The following is an 18747-nucleotide window of genomic DNA, read 5'->3' on the forward strand; positions in this document are numbered from 1 at the left end:
ATCATTTTTCAATTTGTAGGCAATGAATGCAGTTTTTTAAAATGATTTTTTCAATTGAGAATGGATCTTTCACATTATTAACTTCAAGGTTGTAGCATTTGTATATATAATGATTATTTTTTAGATTTTTTTTAATTTTTTATTGAAAAATATTAATTTAATATTTTTTAAATAAAAATTAATTTAAAAAATATTTCAAACTACAAAATCAACACGCTTTGACTACGTGAGGTTTCTTTAGTTAGGACCTTCCAATGAGAAAAAAGCCACGTAGAAAATGAATTTAGCTTTAGGGCATTATAGCAAAATAACTTTTGTCTGGTTTTGAAACAGTTGGTCATTCTTGGTGTAATTTTGATGTTCTTGGATTATATGATGATTAACTCTTGAGCAAGCATTTCACACATTCGGGATGGAGTAACAATAAAATATTGTAAATCATCCTAAGATTCAAACGTTGAACAATTCAACAACATGAGGAACAAAAAATTATGTACAAGTTGGAGTGAAACCTCCAAGATTGCATGGCAAAATTATACACTGTGTTGTTATCTTAAAAAAATTAACACAAGTTGGAAGAAAATGAAAAAGGAAAAATACACGTTGCCAACTATTAAGTATTGTATAAAGTTTCACGCTGACGCCCCACACCTCTATATATAGCCCTGGTTCGTTCCTTTCCAAAGCACCATCCCTAGAACTCACTTCTTCCTTCTTTCTATCTTGTTTTCGACTGCAAAGCTCTTCCCTTTCTATCTTGTTTTGCTTACTTTTCAATGGCCGGTGGGTTTAAGGCATTGTTGGCGTTGTCTGTGGTGTTGCTGGTGTCAAACTGGCAACACTGGACTTATGGAAAGGCCACGCCTCAAGTTCCTTGCTACTTCGTCTTTGGAGACTCCTTGTTTGACAATGGAAACAATAACTACCTTACAACACCTGTTAAAGTTAATTATCTGCCTTATGGAATAGACTTTCCTTTGGGGGCTACAGGAAGGTGTAGCAATGGCCTCAACATAGCCGACACCATTGGTCTGCATGCAGTTTGCTCTCCTCTCTTATAATACAACATAACACTTTCGTTTTGCTTTACTTAACGGGAAATAATTATTCTCCTTAGGAAGTTATTATATTAAATTTAGAAATCGGGCCAAGTCTGCTACTGATACTTTTGTTGCTGAGATTTACAATTTTTATAACGTAAAAAATCACTTACTGATACCAATTTTACTAGCTAAGGCTATGCTATATATATATAATACGCGCACGCATGAGCTTGTAGCTCAATCAGTATCCATTTTTCCCTTCTCCTAAGAGCTTTTGGGTTCAAATTTCTTTATATTCATAAAATGGGTATATAATCATAATGCTATTGAACTAACTTGTATTGTTTTGTTTCAGCTGAACAACTAGGTTTCGACAGTTTCATCACGGACTTCGGTGTCGGAGGTTTCACTAATTTCCTAGACGGTGTCAATTACGGATCTAGTGGAGCTGGCATTCTTGATGAAACGGGATATCTTTCGGTGATTATTAATGATCATACACATGCCTCTATTGAAAGCTCTTGTTGATTAAAAAAACTATTAGAATTGTTTTGTATGGTTTTGGAGATGTTGTGTTTATTTGTGGGAAATAGAAAACTAAATAAAACAGATTTTCTAATTGAAAATATAATTTTTTTTCTCTAGAAAATGCTGGTTTTCTATTTCTTTCTATAGAAAAATGAAAAATATCGAAAAAGGTTATTTCCCCGTTTGGTTCACCAGATTTTTTATGTTCGTTACTTCTATTATTTTTTTTTCAATATAAGCCAAACAAGCTCTTATTTTCTCATAAAATAGTCTTTCTAGTTGTGTCTTAATTTCTATCATTGCCATTCCTCTCTCTATAATCAATTTTAGTTCTAGTAATTTTGGTCAACTTATTTCTTTCAATTAAAAAAAATAAAATTACTTACATAGTTGAGCATATGAAGTTTGGAATCATGTGTGTCCTTTGGCAACACTAACTATATATATATGTGTGTGTGTGTTTCTTTTTGTGCACGCCAGAGAGATCTGTTTACCATGAATATTCAGTTATATAATCACAAGATAACTGTTTCACGCATTGCCAAACAACTGGGAGGCGATGACGTTGCTAAGAAGTACCTGAGCAAATGCATATATGTTTCTGATATGGGCCATAACGACTACCTCAACAACTATTTCTTGGATACCTACAACAGCAGCGAGATATACAGTCCTGATGAATATGCGCAACATCTCATTAAGAATTACAAAACTCAACTGGAGGTGTCTCTTTTAAGACAATAACTAATTAATGTCTGATCTGATTAGAAACTAACTAGGAGCCCCTCTTAATCCCGTTTTCCTTCCTGCCAGGATCTGTATTCTACAGGAGCGAGAAAGATAGCCGTGTTTGGTCTTATTCGGGTAGGATGTATGCCGTCCAACATACAACAATATCCTAATGAACTAGATGACAGTTTATGTGCGTACAAGCTCAACGATGATGTTAAGATTTTCAACAGTCTGCTTCAAACAATGCTCGAAGAGCTTAATGAAAAGCATAAAGATGCTGTATTCACCTACATAAACTCTTACGATATTGATTCTGACGTAACAAATGCAGGTACTAATAAATTTCTCTTTCTTTCCCTCTATTTTTTTCTTCGTTTTCTTCTCTGGATTCGGAAGAATGGTTAGTTAATTAGTCCTTCGTTACTAATATTACTTTTGCTTCAATATTGCAGGTTTCAAACATACCCGTGAGAGCTGTTGCCAGGTGCTACAATCTGGTGCCGTCCCATGCCAATCCCTTTCCGTCCCATGTGCCAACAGGAGTGAGTATGTGTACTGGGACGGGGCCCATTTTACTGAAGCTAAAGCTTGGGCCTTCGGAAAAAGAGCATTTAAACGGCAGTTACCTCAGGATGCACACCCATATGATATCAGTGAGCTAGTTAAGCTAGAGCTTCATGATAATGATGTTAACAATGTCAACCTTGCTCAGCTCTAATGTAGGAGATGAATGTCCAATAAGCAGTACTAGGCGTGATTAATGAAGGACTGTTGTGATTGTGAGGGTAATGGAAAAACATGTGTTTCCATTATCTTGCATGATAATAAAAGTTGAGTGAATAAAAATATCAGACACATGACAGACCACTAGGCTGTCATGTTTCTGTTCAAAGACTCTCATCTCTTGGGCAACTTACATTTGCATTTATGCCTTCCGAAAGATTTCATAATTTTATCATGAACAGAATCAATCAATGTCTTCATAATTAAGCCTGGTAGCCCGAAGATTATTACATCATATATATCCATTTGATGTCAGTCTCAGCTGGTGATGAAATATTATCCTCACAATATCGACCATGGTACGTACTCACCTCTAATGGAAGAGATGCGGCAATAAATTAAAATAAGGTGATTGTAAGAATGGTGGAAAAAATTTAGTATTTTATTCCAAATATAAAAAAAAAGAGTATAATAGGTCATTAATTGAATTAGAATTTATTTATGAATTAAAATAAGATATAAAAGATTTTAATCTTCGAAGTTTGCCATAGCTACCTTGTGGGCTATCCTCATGCACTGCCATCTCAAGCCTCATTGCCAAAGCAAGATCCCGTACGTGTTCCCTCATTTTGTAAGATCCCTCCTACACTGCCATAACCTTGTGCATTAATTACTTGTCTTGGAGCATTTATTTCCTCGCGCACTGATTGCCCTCTCTTTTTGCGCACTACTATACCCTAGTGCACTTTTTTTTTTCTAGTGTCTACTTTGTTCAATGCGCACCAGACCAGATCACTAACGATGCAATTTTGTTTTCTTGGTGATGATTATATTTGTTGGGTGTCCTTGACTAGTTAGGTGATGATTATAACCGGTAATTGTTGTTTTATAAAATGTTTTTTATATTAAAATAATATTTTTTTATTTTTAAAAAATTATTTTTGATATCATCACATTAAAATAATTTGAAAATATCAAAAATATATTATTTTAAAACAAATTAAAATTAAAAAAATTTAAAATTTTTTTCCAGTGCCAATGTCAAACGCTGCTTTAAAACCCATCAACACTCCTGCTATATCTTGTTAAATTGGCATGGATCCATGCTACATAATAAATGGATTGGACTGAAGGTGAACTTTGTCCAACGCAAGGTTTTGGACCGTGCAAAGATGGACACAAACATTGTAGTATGGTTGATGCAAATCAGGAGGAGACAAATTGATGTAATTGCTCTCTGTTGCAACCTCTCGTTGCTTACAATAAGAACAGTAATCTAAGGCAGAATCTCTCTATAAAGGAATCACTCCAGATTTTGTATTAAGAATAGCAAATTGTCTGATTACAAGAAAACTGTCTATCTTATGTTATGCTCTCTTCTTAAATACCCTCTACTAATGAATTATAATCTACTACGTATTTAAACTCAAATCCTAATCTAACTAGAAAATAATAACTACAGCTAATAAGCTTTTAATCAGCTTTCACGATTCCTTGGTTTCCCATGTCTCTGTCTTCCAGTAGTCTTTGTGTTTTACAGGGTTCCTTCCTCTGTCTCCTCCTGATTTGCATCAATTGCTAACTCCTCTGAAGAACTTGACTCTGGCAAGTTATGGTGAACATATGCAGTAAACAAGTCTGGGTGCAGGCGCTGAAGCTCAGTTCCTTTGACCCATACTGAGTCGGAGAGGGGTCGTTGTCGCCAGTGGACTAAAAATTTGTAGTATCCCCCGCGACGCGTAGAAACGAACTAGTGATCCATGATGGAGGCAATGTCCTTTTGTGGTGTAGTGGTTGTAGGGACTTTAGGAAGGCATGCTGGCATTTTCTCTGTTCTGGAAGTATGACTTGAAACATCTTCATCACTTTTAAAGGCAGTAATGTCTTCAATGTTGAAAACTAGACTTATGCCAAATTCAGAAGGTAAGTCTATGACATAGGCATTGCTGCCTAATTTCTTAGTAATACGAAAAGGACCCACACGACGCGCGTGTAGTTTGGAGAAACTTCCTGAAGGAAATCTTTCTGGTTTTAGACGAACCAGCACCATGTCACCACTGTGAAATTGTATGTCCTTGCGCCTAACATTGGCAGAGGTGGTGTATGCTTCAGTATTGAGAGAAAGACGTCTTTTGACCTCTGCATGAACATCTCTCATGTATTCTGAAAAATCCAAGCCAGCTTCACTTGGGCTGGGGGGTAAGGGTAATGGTTTGAGATCCATGAGGGTGTAGGGTCATCTCCCATATACTGCTTCAAATGGTGTATGTCCTGTAGATCTGTTAACAGAATTATTAATAGCAAACTCTGCTTGTGGGAGCACAAGGTCCTAGCTAGTTGCATGGTCTGCGATGAGGCAGCGTAGCAGGTTTCCCAAACTTCTGTTGAGGACTTCAGTCTGACCATCTGTCTGTGGATGGAATGCACTGGAAAAATTTAACTTTGTCCCCATTTTTGTCCATAAAGTCTTCCAAAAATAGCTAACAAATTTGACATCTCTGTCAGACACAATAGAGAGGGGTACACCATGTAGTCGGATCACCTCTTGTAGGAATAAAACTGCTACCTTGGATGCATCAAAGGTCTTGTTGCAGGGGATGAAGTGAGCCATTTTTGAGAATCGGTCAACTACTACCATAACTGAATCATTTTGTCGAACCGTCCTAGGCAATCCGAGAACAAAATCCATGCTAATATGCTGCCATGGGTGGTCTGGGATTGGGAGGGGTGTGTAGAGTCCAGCTTGGCTTTTAGTCCCTTTGTTTAGTTGACAAATCCTGCACCGATCAACCACTTTGTGCACATCTTTACGCAGTCGAGGCCAGTAGAACCGATCAGCAACTATGGCATATGTTTTGTCATAGCCAAAATGTCCAGCCAATCCGCCACTATGGAGTTCAGTGATGATGAATTCACGGAGTGAACCTTTGGGGATGCAGAGCCTAGTACCACAAAATAAGTAATCATCTTTCAGCGAATATTCTCCTCTAGTTATCGTGATTTTGGCTTGTAAATTGCTCCATATTGTGCCAAAATCATCATCATCAGTGTATTGAGTCTTAATTTCTTCAAAGCCCGTAGCATGAACTGAGAACATATGCAGTAGGTGGGGTCGTCGACTTAGCGCATCAGCCACTTTATTCTCTGTTCCTGCTTTGTGTTTGATGATGAAATCAAATTGTTGCAAGTATGTTGTCCAACGGGAATGTCTTGGGTTGAGTTTGCTTTGAGAGCCAAGGTGTTTCAAGGAGTCATGATCAGTGTAAAGGATAAACTCTCTATGGATCAGCTACGGGCGCCAATGCTTAATGGTCTGAATCAAGGCATAAAATTCCATGTCGGATGTTGAATATCTCTGACGAGTGTCATTGAGCTTTAAGCTGTAAAAAGCGATTGGATGTCCTTCTTGACTTAGGACTCCCCCGATTCCTATATGTGAGGCATCACAAGCCACTTCAAAGAGTTTGGAAAAATCAGGGAGTCTTAGGACTGGTGCATTCCCCAGCTTATCCTTGATGTCAGCAAAGGCTTGTTTGCTGCTGTTGTCCAATTGAAATTGGTACCCTTTAGGCACTCGGTTATTGGGGCCATAATAGTGCTGAAATTACGAATAAAACGCCAATAAAATGTAGCTAGGCCATGAAAGCTACGGACCTCAGAGATGGTTCGAGGTGTTGGCCAATTCTGAATGGCTTGTATCTTAGCGGGATCCACTTCAACGCCTTTGCTAGAAATGATAAAGCCTAAAAAATAGACTTTCTTCTTCAGGAATGAACATTTGGCATGATTAATATAGAGTTGCTCTGCCTGTAATGTTGTTAAGACTTGTTCCACATGGGCTAAGTGATCCTGCAAACAGTTGTTGAAAATTAAAATATCATCAAAGTACACCACAACACATTTCCCCAGGAATGGTTTGAGAATTTGTGTCATAACACGCATGAAGGTGTTTAGTGTGTTGGTTAATCCGAAGGGCATGACTAGCCATTCGAATAGCCCCTATTTTGTTTTGAAAGCTGTCTTCCATTCGTCACCAGGACAGATGCGAATTTGATGATATCCACTACGTAGATCAATTTTGGTAAAAATGGAGGCGCCGTTTAGCAAGTCCAACATGTCATCCAGCCATGGGATTGGGAATTGGTACTTGACTGTTATTTTATTAATTGCTCGACTATCGACACACATCCTCCAGCTTCCATCTTTTTTTGGCGTGAGCAGTACTGGAACTGCGCAGGGACTAAAGCTCTCTCGAATGAATCCTCTGTCCATTAGCTGTTGGACCTGTCGGTTGAGCTCTTCATTCTCCGCAGGGCTCATCCTGTAATGGGGTAAATTGGGTAAAGATGACCCTGGGATGAGATCAATTGCGTGCTGTACATCCCGCATTGGTGGCAGTTGGTGGGGCATCTCGTCTGGCATGATGTCTTGGAATTTTTCAAGTATGGATGCCAGCTCCTTGGGCACTAGGCCATCAGTTTGTTTCACTTCGCGCCTTACTACAAACAACAACATTTGTTCTCCATTTACAACTTGAGAGAACTGCCGTATATTTAATACTGGTACCTGTTTTTGTGTTGTTTCAAATTCTGCAATCGGTAATGGGACTAGGACTAGCTTCTTGCCTTTAAACTGGAAGGAATAGGTATTGGTGTAACCATTATAGGAGACTCTTCTGTCGTAAAGCCATGGTCGTCCCAATAACATGTGGCAGACGGTCATCGGAATGATATCGCACCATGCTTCATCTACATACTCTCGTCCCAATGAGAACTGTACTAGGCATCGGTGTTTTACTAAGACTGAGTTGTGTTCATTGACCCAACTTATTCGGTAGGGAGAAGGGTGTGTCTCAGTCTTTAAATGCAGTCGTTCTACTGTTGTTTCAGAGATTACATTCATGCCACTACCGTTATCGATTATCACATTTAGTGTTTTGCCCCCATGTTCTAATCGTGTATGGAAGATGTTGGTGCGCAACCATTCCTGATTGGTTTTGAGTTCAGTTTTGTTTCCTGTTAATATTCGGTGAATAACACAGCTTGGAAGATCAGTAGCGTCTAGGTGTTCCTCCTCCTCAGTTGCAAGTTCTTCAGTTTTTTCCCCTTCCGCCTCACCCATTACTGTCAGCTCTTTTTCACATATAAAGGCGAGTTTCTTATCTCTGGTGGGACATACCACAACATAGTGTCCAAACCCTTTACATTTGTAGCACTGTGGACCATCACTTGTAACCTTTGTTTTTCCTCTTTGTTCTCCCAATATTGAGCCTCCCGGTCTGTCATATGGTGAGTGTGGTTTTGTATGGAAAAGTTTGTCGAATGTCCTGGTTTTCCCTCTATTGGCATGACTTTCCTGCCTATTGTGTTCCCTAGTTGTTTCTCAATACGCAGTGCTAGTTGGTATGCTTCTTCCACCATAATGAGTCGTGCGATCAACATTTCTTTGTATAGTTCTCCACGTAGGCCATTGCGATATCGGGCTAGTGTCTGTTGGTCGGTCTCTGCAATTCTGCTACGAACAGTCAATTCATGGAACCTGTCTGTATACTGATCCACTGTTAAGGACCCTTGCCTTAGTTGCAGCATTTCTTCAAACATCATCTGCTCATAATCAATGGGTAAGTATTTCTCTTTCAGTTGTTCCTTCATCTCCTCCCAGTTTGAGATCGGTGGGCATTGAGTTCGTCGCAGTTGTTCTTCCACGCTTCCCCACCAGACACGAGCATGTCCCTTCAATTTCATCCTGATATACCGGACCTTTCGATCTTCTGATACAGCAAACCAATCAAAATAGTCTTCAATGGCAGTTAGCCAATCTTCAAAAGCATGTGGTTCCAGTTTGCCATAAAAATCAGGCACATCCACCTTCATTCGTTTAGTGAGTTCATCGATTGGTTGAGTCTCCAGCCCTCGCCTGTCACGGTGTCGTGGAAGTTCTTCTCTGTGATGTTGCAGTCGGTGGTGCTGGGGTTCAACGTCTCTATAATCAGCGTCCAGGTTTTCCCCTAGTGCCTCCTCACGAAATTGTCCACGCCCCCTTCTATTGGGAGACCTTGCTCTATGTTCATCCACAACATCTATTTGGTTAGCAAGCTGTTCTAACATAGTGGTGATATGGATGATTTGTTGCTGTAAGTCTGCATGTTCACATGGGGAATTAGTAGGGGCTGAGCTGTTCGACATTGGATAGGAATTACCGCTTCGGGTTACAGTCATGAACCGCTCTTATACCAAATTGATGTAATTGCTCTGTTGCAACCTCTCGTTGCTTACAATAAGAACAGTAATCTAAGGCAGAATCTCTCTATAGAGGAATCACTCCAGATTTTGTATTAAGAATAACAAATTGTCTTATTACAAGAAAACTGTCTATCTTATGTTATGCTCTCTTCTTAAATACCCTCTACTAATGAATTATAATCTACTACGTATTTGAACTCAAATCCTAATCTAACTAGGAAATAATAACTACATCTAAAAAGCTTTTAATCAGCTTTCACGATTCCATGGTTTCCCATGTCTTTGTCTTCCAGTAGTCTTTGTGTTTTACAGGGTTCCTTCCTCTGTCTCCTCCTGATTTGCATCAATTGCTAACTCCTCTGAAGAACTTGACTCTGGCAAGTTATGGTGACCATATGCAGTAAACAAGTCTGGGTGCAGGCGCTGAAGCTCAGTTCCTTTGACCCATGCTGAGTCGGAGAGGGGTCGTTGTCGCCAGTGGACTAAAAATTTGTAGTATCCCCCGCGACGTGTAGAAACGAACTGGTGATCCATGATGGAGGCAATGTCCTCTTGTGGTGTAGTGGTTGTAGGGACTTTAGGAAGGCATGCTGGCATTTTCTCTGTTCTGGAAGTATGACTTGAAACATCTTCATCACTTTTAAAGGCAGTAATGTCTTCAATGTTGAAAACTGGACTTATGCCAAATTCAGAAGGTAAGTCTATGACATAGGCATTGCTGCCTAATTTCTTAGTAATACGAAAAGGACCCGCACGACGCGCGTGTAGTTTGGAGAAACTTCCTGAAGGAAATCTTTCTGGTTTTAGACGAACCAGCACCATGTCACCACTGTGAAATTGTCTGTCCTTGCGCCTAACATTGGCAGAGGTGGTGTATGCTTCAGTATTGAGAGATAGACGTCTTTTGACCTCTGCATGAACATGAGCAATTACATCAATGGTTAGTGTTAATACTCTATCTTTTAAATGTATTAGGGAGATTGACTTTGGTGGGCTCATAAATGCCAGTTGAAGTAGTTTAGCTAAAAATAGTCTATTGTTTTTTTAACCCATTTGTTTTTTAACTCATTTGTTAGCATTGCATCTTGCTTCAAACACCTATTTTACTTAGATATTTTGAAAGTGTTTTTTAAAAATATTAAAAAATGTATATATATAATTTTTAAATTAATATATTTTTTATATTTTTAGATCATTTTAATATGCTGATGTCAAAAATAATTTTTAAAAAATAAAATTTTTTTATTTTAATATGTTTTGGAATGAAAAGTACTTTAAAAAACAACCATTATCACACTTTTAAACACCCTTTAATTTTCTAATTAATTTGCTGCTAATCTTATAAATCAAAACATCAACTTCTAGTATTTTAATGGATTTGCTAACCTATCACTGACTTATTCTTGAAAACCCTCCACACATACTTTTATTCTCTTAATCACTTAAAAAGACAACCTGCTCTCTAAGCTCCCCCCATTCACAATTTTCAATTTTCTGTTTTCATTAAAAAAATAGAAAAGAAATTAATGCATACCTCCTTAATCGCTACATAGCATTTATGCATGCAATATCGCAAGCATCCCATTTTTTTTATATTCTATGATTAGAGGCAGGGCCGGATCCAGGCTTAAGAGGGTGGGTCGACAGACGCCACTACAATAGAGACAAACTAATGAATAGAGTAATATTTTATTAGAATTTTATCGTCGTTATAGGTTTTCTAATTTGACACCACTGAAATTAATACAAAGTGTAATTAAGCCTATAAAATGAATTTTCTCTCTAATGTGTCTTCTCTTTTTTGAAGCATCAGTAAAATCCGCATATTAATTATTAAAAAAAAAACACTTTCATTCCATCAATTGAAAATGTCTCAAAAAGTTTATTGTAAAATTCATTTTTTCCCCCTAAAAACTGGTGTAAAATTATCTTAGAAAATTCTTAGTTATATGTTCTCTTCCTATGTATCTCATTTTGCCCTCTCATTTCTAATATTTTTCTCCTAAGTTTACTATTTTCTTGCTAATACAATTTCAATATCAAAATTGTATATTCTTTCATATCATTTACATTGTCATATTTTTATATATGATTAAGCAAAACACCATCTATTTTAATTAGAAACGAATTGTATATTTTAAGTATTATTTATTTATTTATCTATTGTATTTTACTTTAATATATAACATTAACAATAAAATTATCATTCAGTATTTTCAAAATATGAGGCCTCCGTGGATAACTATTTCAAACATTTCACTGTATGTTTTTTCAATTCATTTCATTTTGCATATATTTAGTAACTTAATGTAAAGTACTTTAAGATTTTTTTTTTCAATTGGCGGTTATAAATTCACCTCACTCATAAAAATTTATGAATCTACCATTTAATCGTTAAAGGATATATTGATGAATTATAGGTAAAATTATAAAATTTAGCTGTCACCTAGTTTTATAATAATTAGAAAACCCTAGCTAATTTTTTAGAGATACTAGGTCTGTTGTTTATGTAATATAAAAGATAATAATTATTTTATACATCCTATCTAATATAAACTACATTGTGCTTATTTAAAAAAAATGTTTATTGTATTTAGGAATTGTCTAAACTAACATGTTTTTATTTTAAAATTAAACTAAAAATAATTTTGAATTTAATCCTGAAAATGACTTGATCTGCACTAGATAAATGACAGGTATTTGACCTGTGGTGATGGTGAGTTATTGATAAGCATGAGCTCATTTCAAATTATATTGATTGAAATTGATGGGTTATGATCATGTTTGTCATAACCCAATTTTTAAACAAACAATAAAAATTAAATATAATTGAGAATGGGGTTTAAGACAACACAAATTCAAAGTTAAGGGTTGAAATTATCAAAATTAAGAGTAAATTGGTCAGAAATTGAAGAATTAATAAGTTTGAAATTTAATTAAAATTTAAATTAGTTTAATTAATAAAATCAGGAGAATTAATAAGTTTGCAGACTTAATTAAACTTTAATTTAATTAATTAAATAAATTCAGGGATTCAATTAAAATTAATCCAAGGGAAAAAATTACAATTTATTGATTAAGGGACCCCAATTGTTAAGTTTAAACTGTTTAGGGACCAAAGTGAAAAACAGTCATGCCCAAGGACACAACGGCGCCGTTTTGGAAGCATTGTTCATCGTCTCCTACGTTTTGCACGGATGAAGCCGGTTTAACAGGGAAAATCCAGCAATCACAGCCACTATACCCACGATGCCCATGATCTCTTGCCTCCACGATGCCCGCCGTTGCTGGAAGCAGAGACACAAGACCTTCTCTGGCATTATAAAAGCCAGAGAAAGGCCTCGGTGAGAGGCAGGGGGGGAATTGGACTGAAAAGGGGATGAAAAAAGAAAAGGGGCAGGAGAGAACAGAGGAACGAACAAAACACAGACGTGGGAAGAACTGGAAGAAGAACACTGGAAACACAAAAAAAAAGGGGGATTATACAGAGAAGGAGAGAAAGGCAGAGGAGCAACACAGAGACGAGTATTGGCTCTGCCACTGCCTTCGTCCTTACAGAAAAAGAAAGACCCATAATCATTCAAAACACAAATTCACAGCAGGCTGGCCTCTTCATCATCTTCTTAGTTCCAAAAGCTGCTGAGAAAGCAAAAGAAAACGCAGACAAGTTAACGCAGAAGGAAGACAAAGGGAAGCAGTAGGCAGCGTTGCAACCATCTTCGCCGTCTCCAGAAGCAGGTACGCACATTCTTCATCCCCCTTTTACATTCTTTGAAATCCAAGTGTTGCAAGAATACTGTGCGAAGGTAATTTAATTACCTTCGCACTGTTCATGCACGCGTGAAGTTGCTTCACGCATGCATCCTTCTTTTGCCCAGCCGGGTCACTGGCTTGGGCTAGTGACCGGGCCGGGCTGGCTGGGTCTAGCCCAGCCCAAAAAAATAAAAAATAAAAAATATGTCTATGCATAAATAAAAAATAATAGAGATTTATTGGTTTATTCACTGACGCCATAGTCATGAATAAAAATGTTGATTTAAATTTATTTTATTTTAGCTACATAAAAAATAAAAAATATATGTATGCATAAAAATAAATTTTATTTTTGTTTTTATTCACTGACGCTAGAGTCGGGAATAAAAATATGGATTTAAATTTATTTTGTTTTATAACTACGTAATATTTACCAACGCCAGAATTGGAAGTATCCGTAGAATATTCACTGACGCCACAATCAGGAATATTATAAGCAAATCATTATGGCAAAAAAAAATTAATAAACATTTAGCAATTTAAGACAAAACCAGCAATGCAGTTTGCTTCAGGCAGAACGTTTAAGGGGTGATAATATCTTTCTTTTTACGTAACCAGTCCCGAACCATAGAATCTATGTTGACCAGTTAGGGTTCCTAGTGATCATAATACTAGGTGGCGATTCCTTAAACAAGATCATTCCCCATCAAAGAATAGGATGCCAGAAATCCATTCTTTCCAAGAAAATTTTAAGGCCGTCGCGATGTCAGGTGCGACAACGTTGATCAAATCCAAACGTACTCACAACATCAAGAAAAATATTTCAAACACAAAAACAAGTAACAAATATAAACATTTCTTCAATTCAAGTATCTGATAGTCAACATTGAATGATATGAGCTGGAAGTGGGTCATTTGATCCAAGGTTGAGATCTTGGAATAAATGAATACACCACCATAAACACAAACAAATATGAAAAAGATAAAATATGTACTTGTCAATTCAAATATTTGATAGTCAACATCTAAAAATATAAGCTGAGAACAGATCATCTAATCTTAGTTTGAGTTCTCAAAATAAATGATAATTTATACACAACAACAAACACGTAAACATCAAAATGACAAAAAACATGTATTTACCAATTCAAATGTCCAATAATCAACATTCAAGGATAGGATCCAATAATGAGTCATTTTATTTGGGGTTGAGTTCTCGAAATAGATGACAGTTAATTCATCATAACAAATACAAACAAACATGATAACAATAAAAATGTTTTTCGTCAGTTCAAATACTTGATAATTAACATCTAATGATAGGAGTCGGTCAAGGTTCATCTAATCCTAGGTTGAATTGTTGAAGTAAATGACAACAAATACACAACACAACTTGAAAACAAACGTAAGATGTAAAACATAAAATTGATTGAAAATCTATATTTTAGCATAAACATCGCTACAAATAAACAAATATACACGCATTAGATTTCCACACCGTGACCAAACCATTATACCTCGGATAAACCGGTTGCAACCAATCCTCCTAACCCTAATACAAGGTATTGATTCCAACCAAGGTTGTTAAAATCGCGATTTTAACACAACACGGAAAATACAAAACAAACTCGGATCGTAAAAACGAATCGTAAAATCGTAAGGAATTTTAAAATACATTAAAAAAAAATTCATGCTTCAAATAAAAATTCATACATAGTTCAAGCATCTTAAAACAAATATGCATAAAAATTACTGCATAACATAATTAATATAGAAATACTAACAATAGTTATGTACCTGAATTGGAGCCGATTATACATATATTCCTGCAATTAGCCAATTGAAAATGTGATATGTCGATGATTAGATCAAAGGCTCCAAGCAATGAGAATCAAATAAAAACCAAAAAAAAAATTACCGGTATTCAATTTTTCATAATTTTAAGGTCAAAACAAATAAAAGACTATATAAAGAACACCCAAAGAAAACATTATTTTTTAACAAAATAATGACCAGAAACATAAAATTGACTCGGTAGACTAAATAAACAAAAATTTAAGAGAAAACAAAAATTGTGAGACTTTGCCATCAATTAAGCCCAAATTAAAAATAAAATAAAACTTTACCGTTGCATCAGTTTTATTCTCAGCAACCAACAGAGTATAACAAAAACGTTAGATGCATGTGGATATTAAACGCTCAAGACATGGAAATTTAACCAATTACACCAGAAAAAAAAAAAAAAAACAAGAACAAGAATTGGCCTTCAAAGTCAAACAAGAAACAAACAACATGTCCGCACTTTATAAAAAAAATCCCAAGATGATAAAACTTAGAAACAAACCTCGTAGATGCCATTAATGAGATAACCAAAGAAGAATCCGGAAGAGCAAATAAGAAACTGTTGCCATTTAGATAAAAAAAAACCATAATTTCTTTTCTATGAATGGCATAAAAGTCTGTGATTTTTTATAGATATGCTTCGAATATAGCTAGATTGGTGAACTTTGAGGAATATAAATTGTATGGAATGAAGAGTCATGAATGTCATGTGTTTATGCAAACACTCATTCCAATTACATATAGAGATTTATTTCTAAAAAAAAAAATATGATGCACTTACAAAGATTAATTATTTTTTTAGAGATGTTTCCTCAAACAAGTTGCGTTTATAACATATGAAGTAGCTTGAAAGGAACATCATTAAAACAATCTATAAATTTTAGATGATTTTCTCTTCCTTCTTCATTAACTTAATGGAGCATTTGCCTATACATATAGCATATAAAGCATAACTTAGAAGTCTTGTGATGTCTATATGGATGTATCCTTTCGAGAGATTAGGGATTACATGCATCCTAATTTAGTATTGTGTTTTTTAAAACTTTCAGTCATTCAATCTATATATGTTTATCTTAAGGCAAACACTTGTTCAACCTTAAGAAAAAAAGTTAAAAATAAAATATATGTTAAAGGCTTCAATGTGTGAGGCTTATACTATTAAAGAGATTTTAACATTTATGTCATATATATTATTCTGAACCCTATATGAGAAAAAGAATCAATTGCGTTCCAATACATGATGATGGTGGTGAATTACTTTCTAATGAGAATTTATCAATATTTTCCCATCTTGGTTGACTATTGTCGAATAATGCAATTTCGATAAAATTTTTTAACAAACATCAAATTTAGATAATCATATAATTATGTGCTATTTAACTATGATGAATTGAGACATTTTATTAATTAATTCAAGTTTATAATTTTTGAAAAGATAAATGATTTTCTCATGTATTCTCATTTATGATAAATGATCACTAACTTCCTTATAAGAAACATTGTAGTGTTTTGTTATTTCAAAATTCACATCTCACTAAAGCTATAATTTCTCAAATACAAGATGAACAATTCACCACGTGGTTTAAAACAAAAATATATAATAATTTTTCATTGTAACAAAAATTCATTGACTTTTATTTTTTTTCTCAATCATAAATGGTTGTTATTTGTAACCAGGTGTACAATATAGGAGGCAATGCTAAAAGTTTGAAATTACTATCTCTAGGTCCTGAAAGAAAGATTCAATGTTATAATGGGTATTTCATCAATAGATATATCTTTTATATTGAAGATTATAGAGAAGATGGAAATACCTATAATAGTGGTGTTCGTGTTAAGGAGTCAATTTTTAATGAATTTGAAGTTGATTATTATAGCAAGTTAGAAAAATGTCATTCAATTACAATATCATATGGCATAAAATACAATTGTTTTTATTTAAATGCTATTCGTATGATACGTATAGAGAAATTAGGATAGATCATCACCATGGTTTGGTTGAAATCAATAAAAGAGATAGACTTAGCAACATCAATTATGTTTTTGTATTTTCCAAACAATACCAACAAGTGTATTACACATACACTCAATACTTAGAAATGATCGTAATAGAGTTGATTGGTTGTTTGTTATGAAAACCAAACTTAAGAGTCATTCCAAGTTGTTCATGATAGTAATGATGAAGTAACTATGGGATAAGATGTATTTCAACTAAATGAGTTAGTTGATCCATATCGAGTCAGTTCATTTACTCATATTGATATTAACAAGCTAAACAATATATTGAGTACTAGTGGAAATACAGAAAATTATAGACATGAAAATGATGCAAATAAAGGAAGATGAAAATGATGAGGATTTAGATTAAACAGTGGATCTGAAATGATTTTAGGTGTAAAACAACATTATGCATTTAACATATTTATTGTCATTGTATAATGTATTTTAACTTTATACATTTATCAAGCGTTTATTATGGTGATTGTGGTTTTAATGTGTTATGAATACACATGTTGTTGCTGCATAATTAGGTTCGATACGGATTATATCCAATATATAAGAAAATAAATTACTATAAATTTACCAACAGAATACCTAACAAAATATAAAATCATCGGAGAATTATAGATAGTTTGGAAAAGAATTCAGGAATGTAAAACAACACACGGATTCTTTGACAGATTATTTTACGTCGGTGATATTAAATATCGATACACTCACTAACAGACAACAATATCATTGGAGAATTATATAGAAGAATGAAGTAATTTTATTATCTAAAAGTTTTACTAATGGAATATAAAATCATCAGATAATTATATAGTATTTAGGGAAGAATTCAGGGGATTGGATTCATCAATGGATATATACCGACAAATGAAAAGTTATTGGTGAATTTGGGGGTTTTCGAAAGAGTTCTGAAATGTTTAAATGTTCGACAGAGTCACTAACGATATCAAATTCCCATCGTTAAAGCTATTGGTAAAGTGTAGACATGGTTTATTGTCAATAGATAAACCAACATAAATTTATTTCGGTGATTTTAAACCTAGATATGTTGAGGCAATCCCTAGTTGTTCCACATTTCATCTCCTCCCTCTAAATCCTCTCTCTCTCTCTCACTTTAACAATAATAGTCACTAGCGCTATCTCTTCTCCAGTCAGTTGTTTCTCTCTCCTTTAGAAGACATTTTCTCTCTCATTGAAGTTTGATTTCTTTTAAGCTCTTGGACTCTACTGTTGACATGCTATCATTTTGTTATGAATCTTTCTTCAATTATAATGGTGTTTCCTCACTTATTTTTGTTTGAAATTGAAAAATTCCTAATTTGAGGGAAGTTAAGGTTTATGCCAATTTTGGATTTTATGTGAATTTATTATCTAAATAGACTACATAAAGAATTTTTTTAATAATTTTATTTATTGATTTTCAGATATGATGATGATTTTTTAATAATTTAGTTAGTTAGTTGAATAAAATAATTTTATTTTTGAGTAACATACATAGATTATGTCATGTGGAATGAATTTGACCTCTCATTATGTATGTATGGTATCTTTTTGTTTTTTTTTTTTTTGGTTCAGAGGTATTTGATTCATGTTATTATGTTGTTTTTAGTTAATGCTCTAAAATATAAATAAACAAGTATAGAAAAAATAAAAATATTTTTTTATTACAGATATGTAGACATAAAATAAATGTATTTGAAATAGTTTTTGAGTGAAATTTATATTTTTAAAATTAAAAAAATACAAGAAACATGTCCCCATGCTTTCTTTATCCATGTCTTGAATATTCTAGGTTAGAAACCAAGTAAAAAGAATGAGCATTAACCAAAATTCTTTCCTTATAATTGTTTTTTAGATCGTGAGCCCATAGAAAT

At 34.6% G+C, this 18747-nt stretch overlaps 1 protein-coding gene across 3 annotated transcripts in view; it reads left to right on the forward strand.

Annotated features, from left to right (window-relative positions):
* The first annotated feature begins 662 nt into the window (after positions 1-662).
* LOC18100486 (GDSL esterase/lipase At5g45670) overlaps positions 663-18747 on the forward strand; it is a 36271-nt gene continuing 18186 nt past the window's right edge. Inside the window, exons 1-5 of one of the 3 annotated variants that reach the window (XM_052453728.1) lie at positions 663-1029; positions 1399-1523; positions 2052-2294; positions 2385-2634; positions 2756-2929. In XM_052453728.1, coding sequence (XP_052309688.1) covers positions 777-1029; positions 1399-1523; positions 2052-2294; positions 2385-2634; positions 2756-2929 — 1045 coding nt within the window. In that variant the 5' untranslated portion in view covers positions 663-776. Of the gene's footprint in view, positions 1030-1398; positions 1524-2051; positions 2295-2384; positions 2635-2755; positions 3198-18747 lie in introns of those variants that run through there. The other 2 variants (XM_006381729.3, XM_052453729.1) reach the window with 2 other exon arrangements.

Source organism: Populus trichocarpa, chromosome 6, assembly GCF_000002775.5.
Source record: "Populus trichocarpa isolate Nisqually-1 chromosome 6, P.trichocarpa_v4.1, whole genome shotgun sequence".
Classification (NCBI taxonomy): domain Eukaryota; kingdom Viridiplantae; phylum Streptophyta; class Magnoliopsida; order Malpighiales; family Salicaceae; genus Populus; species Populus trichocarpa.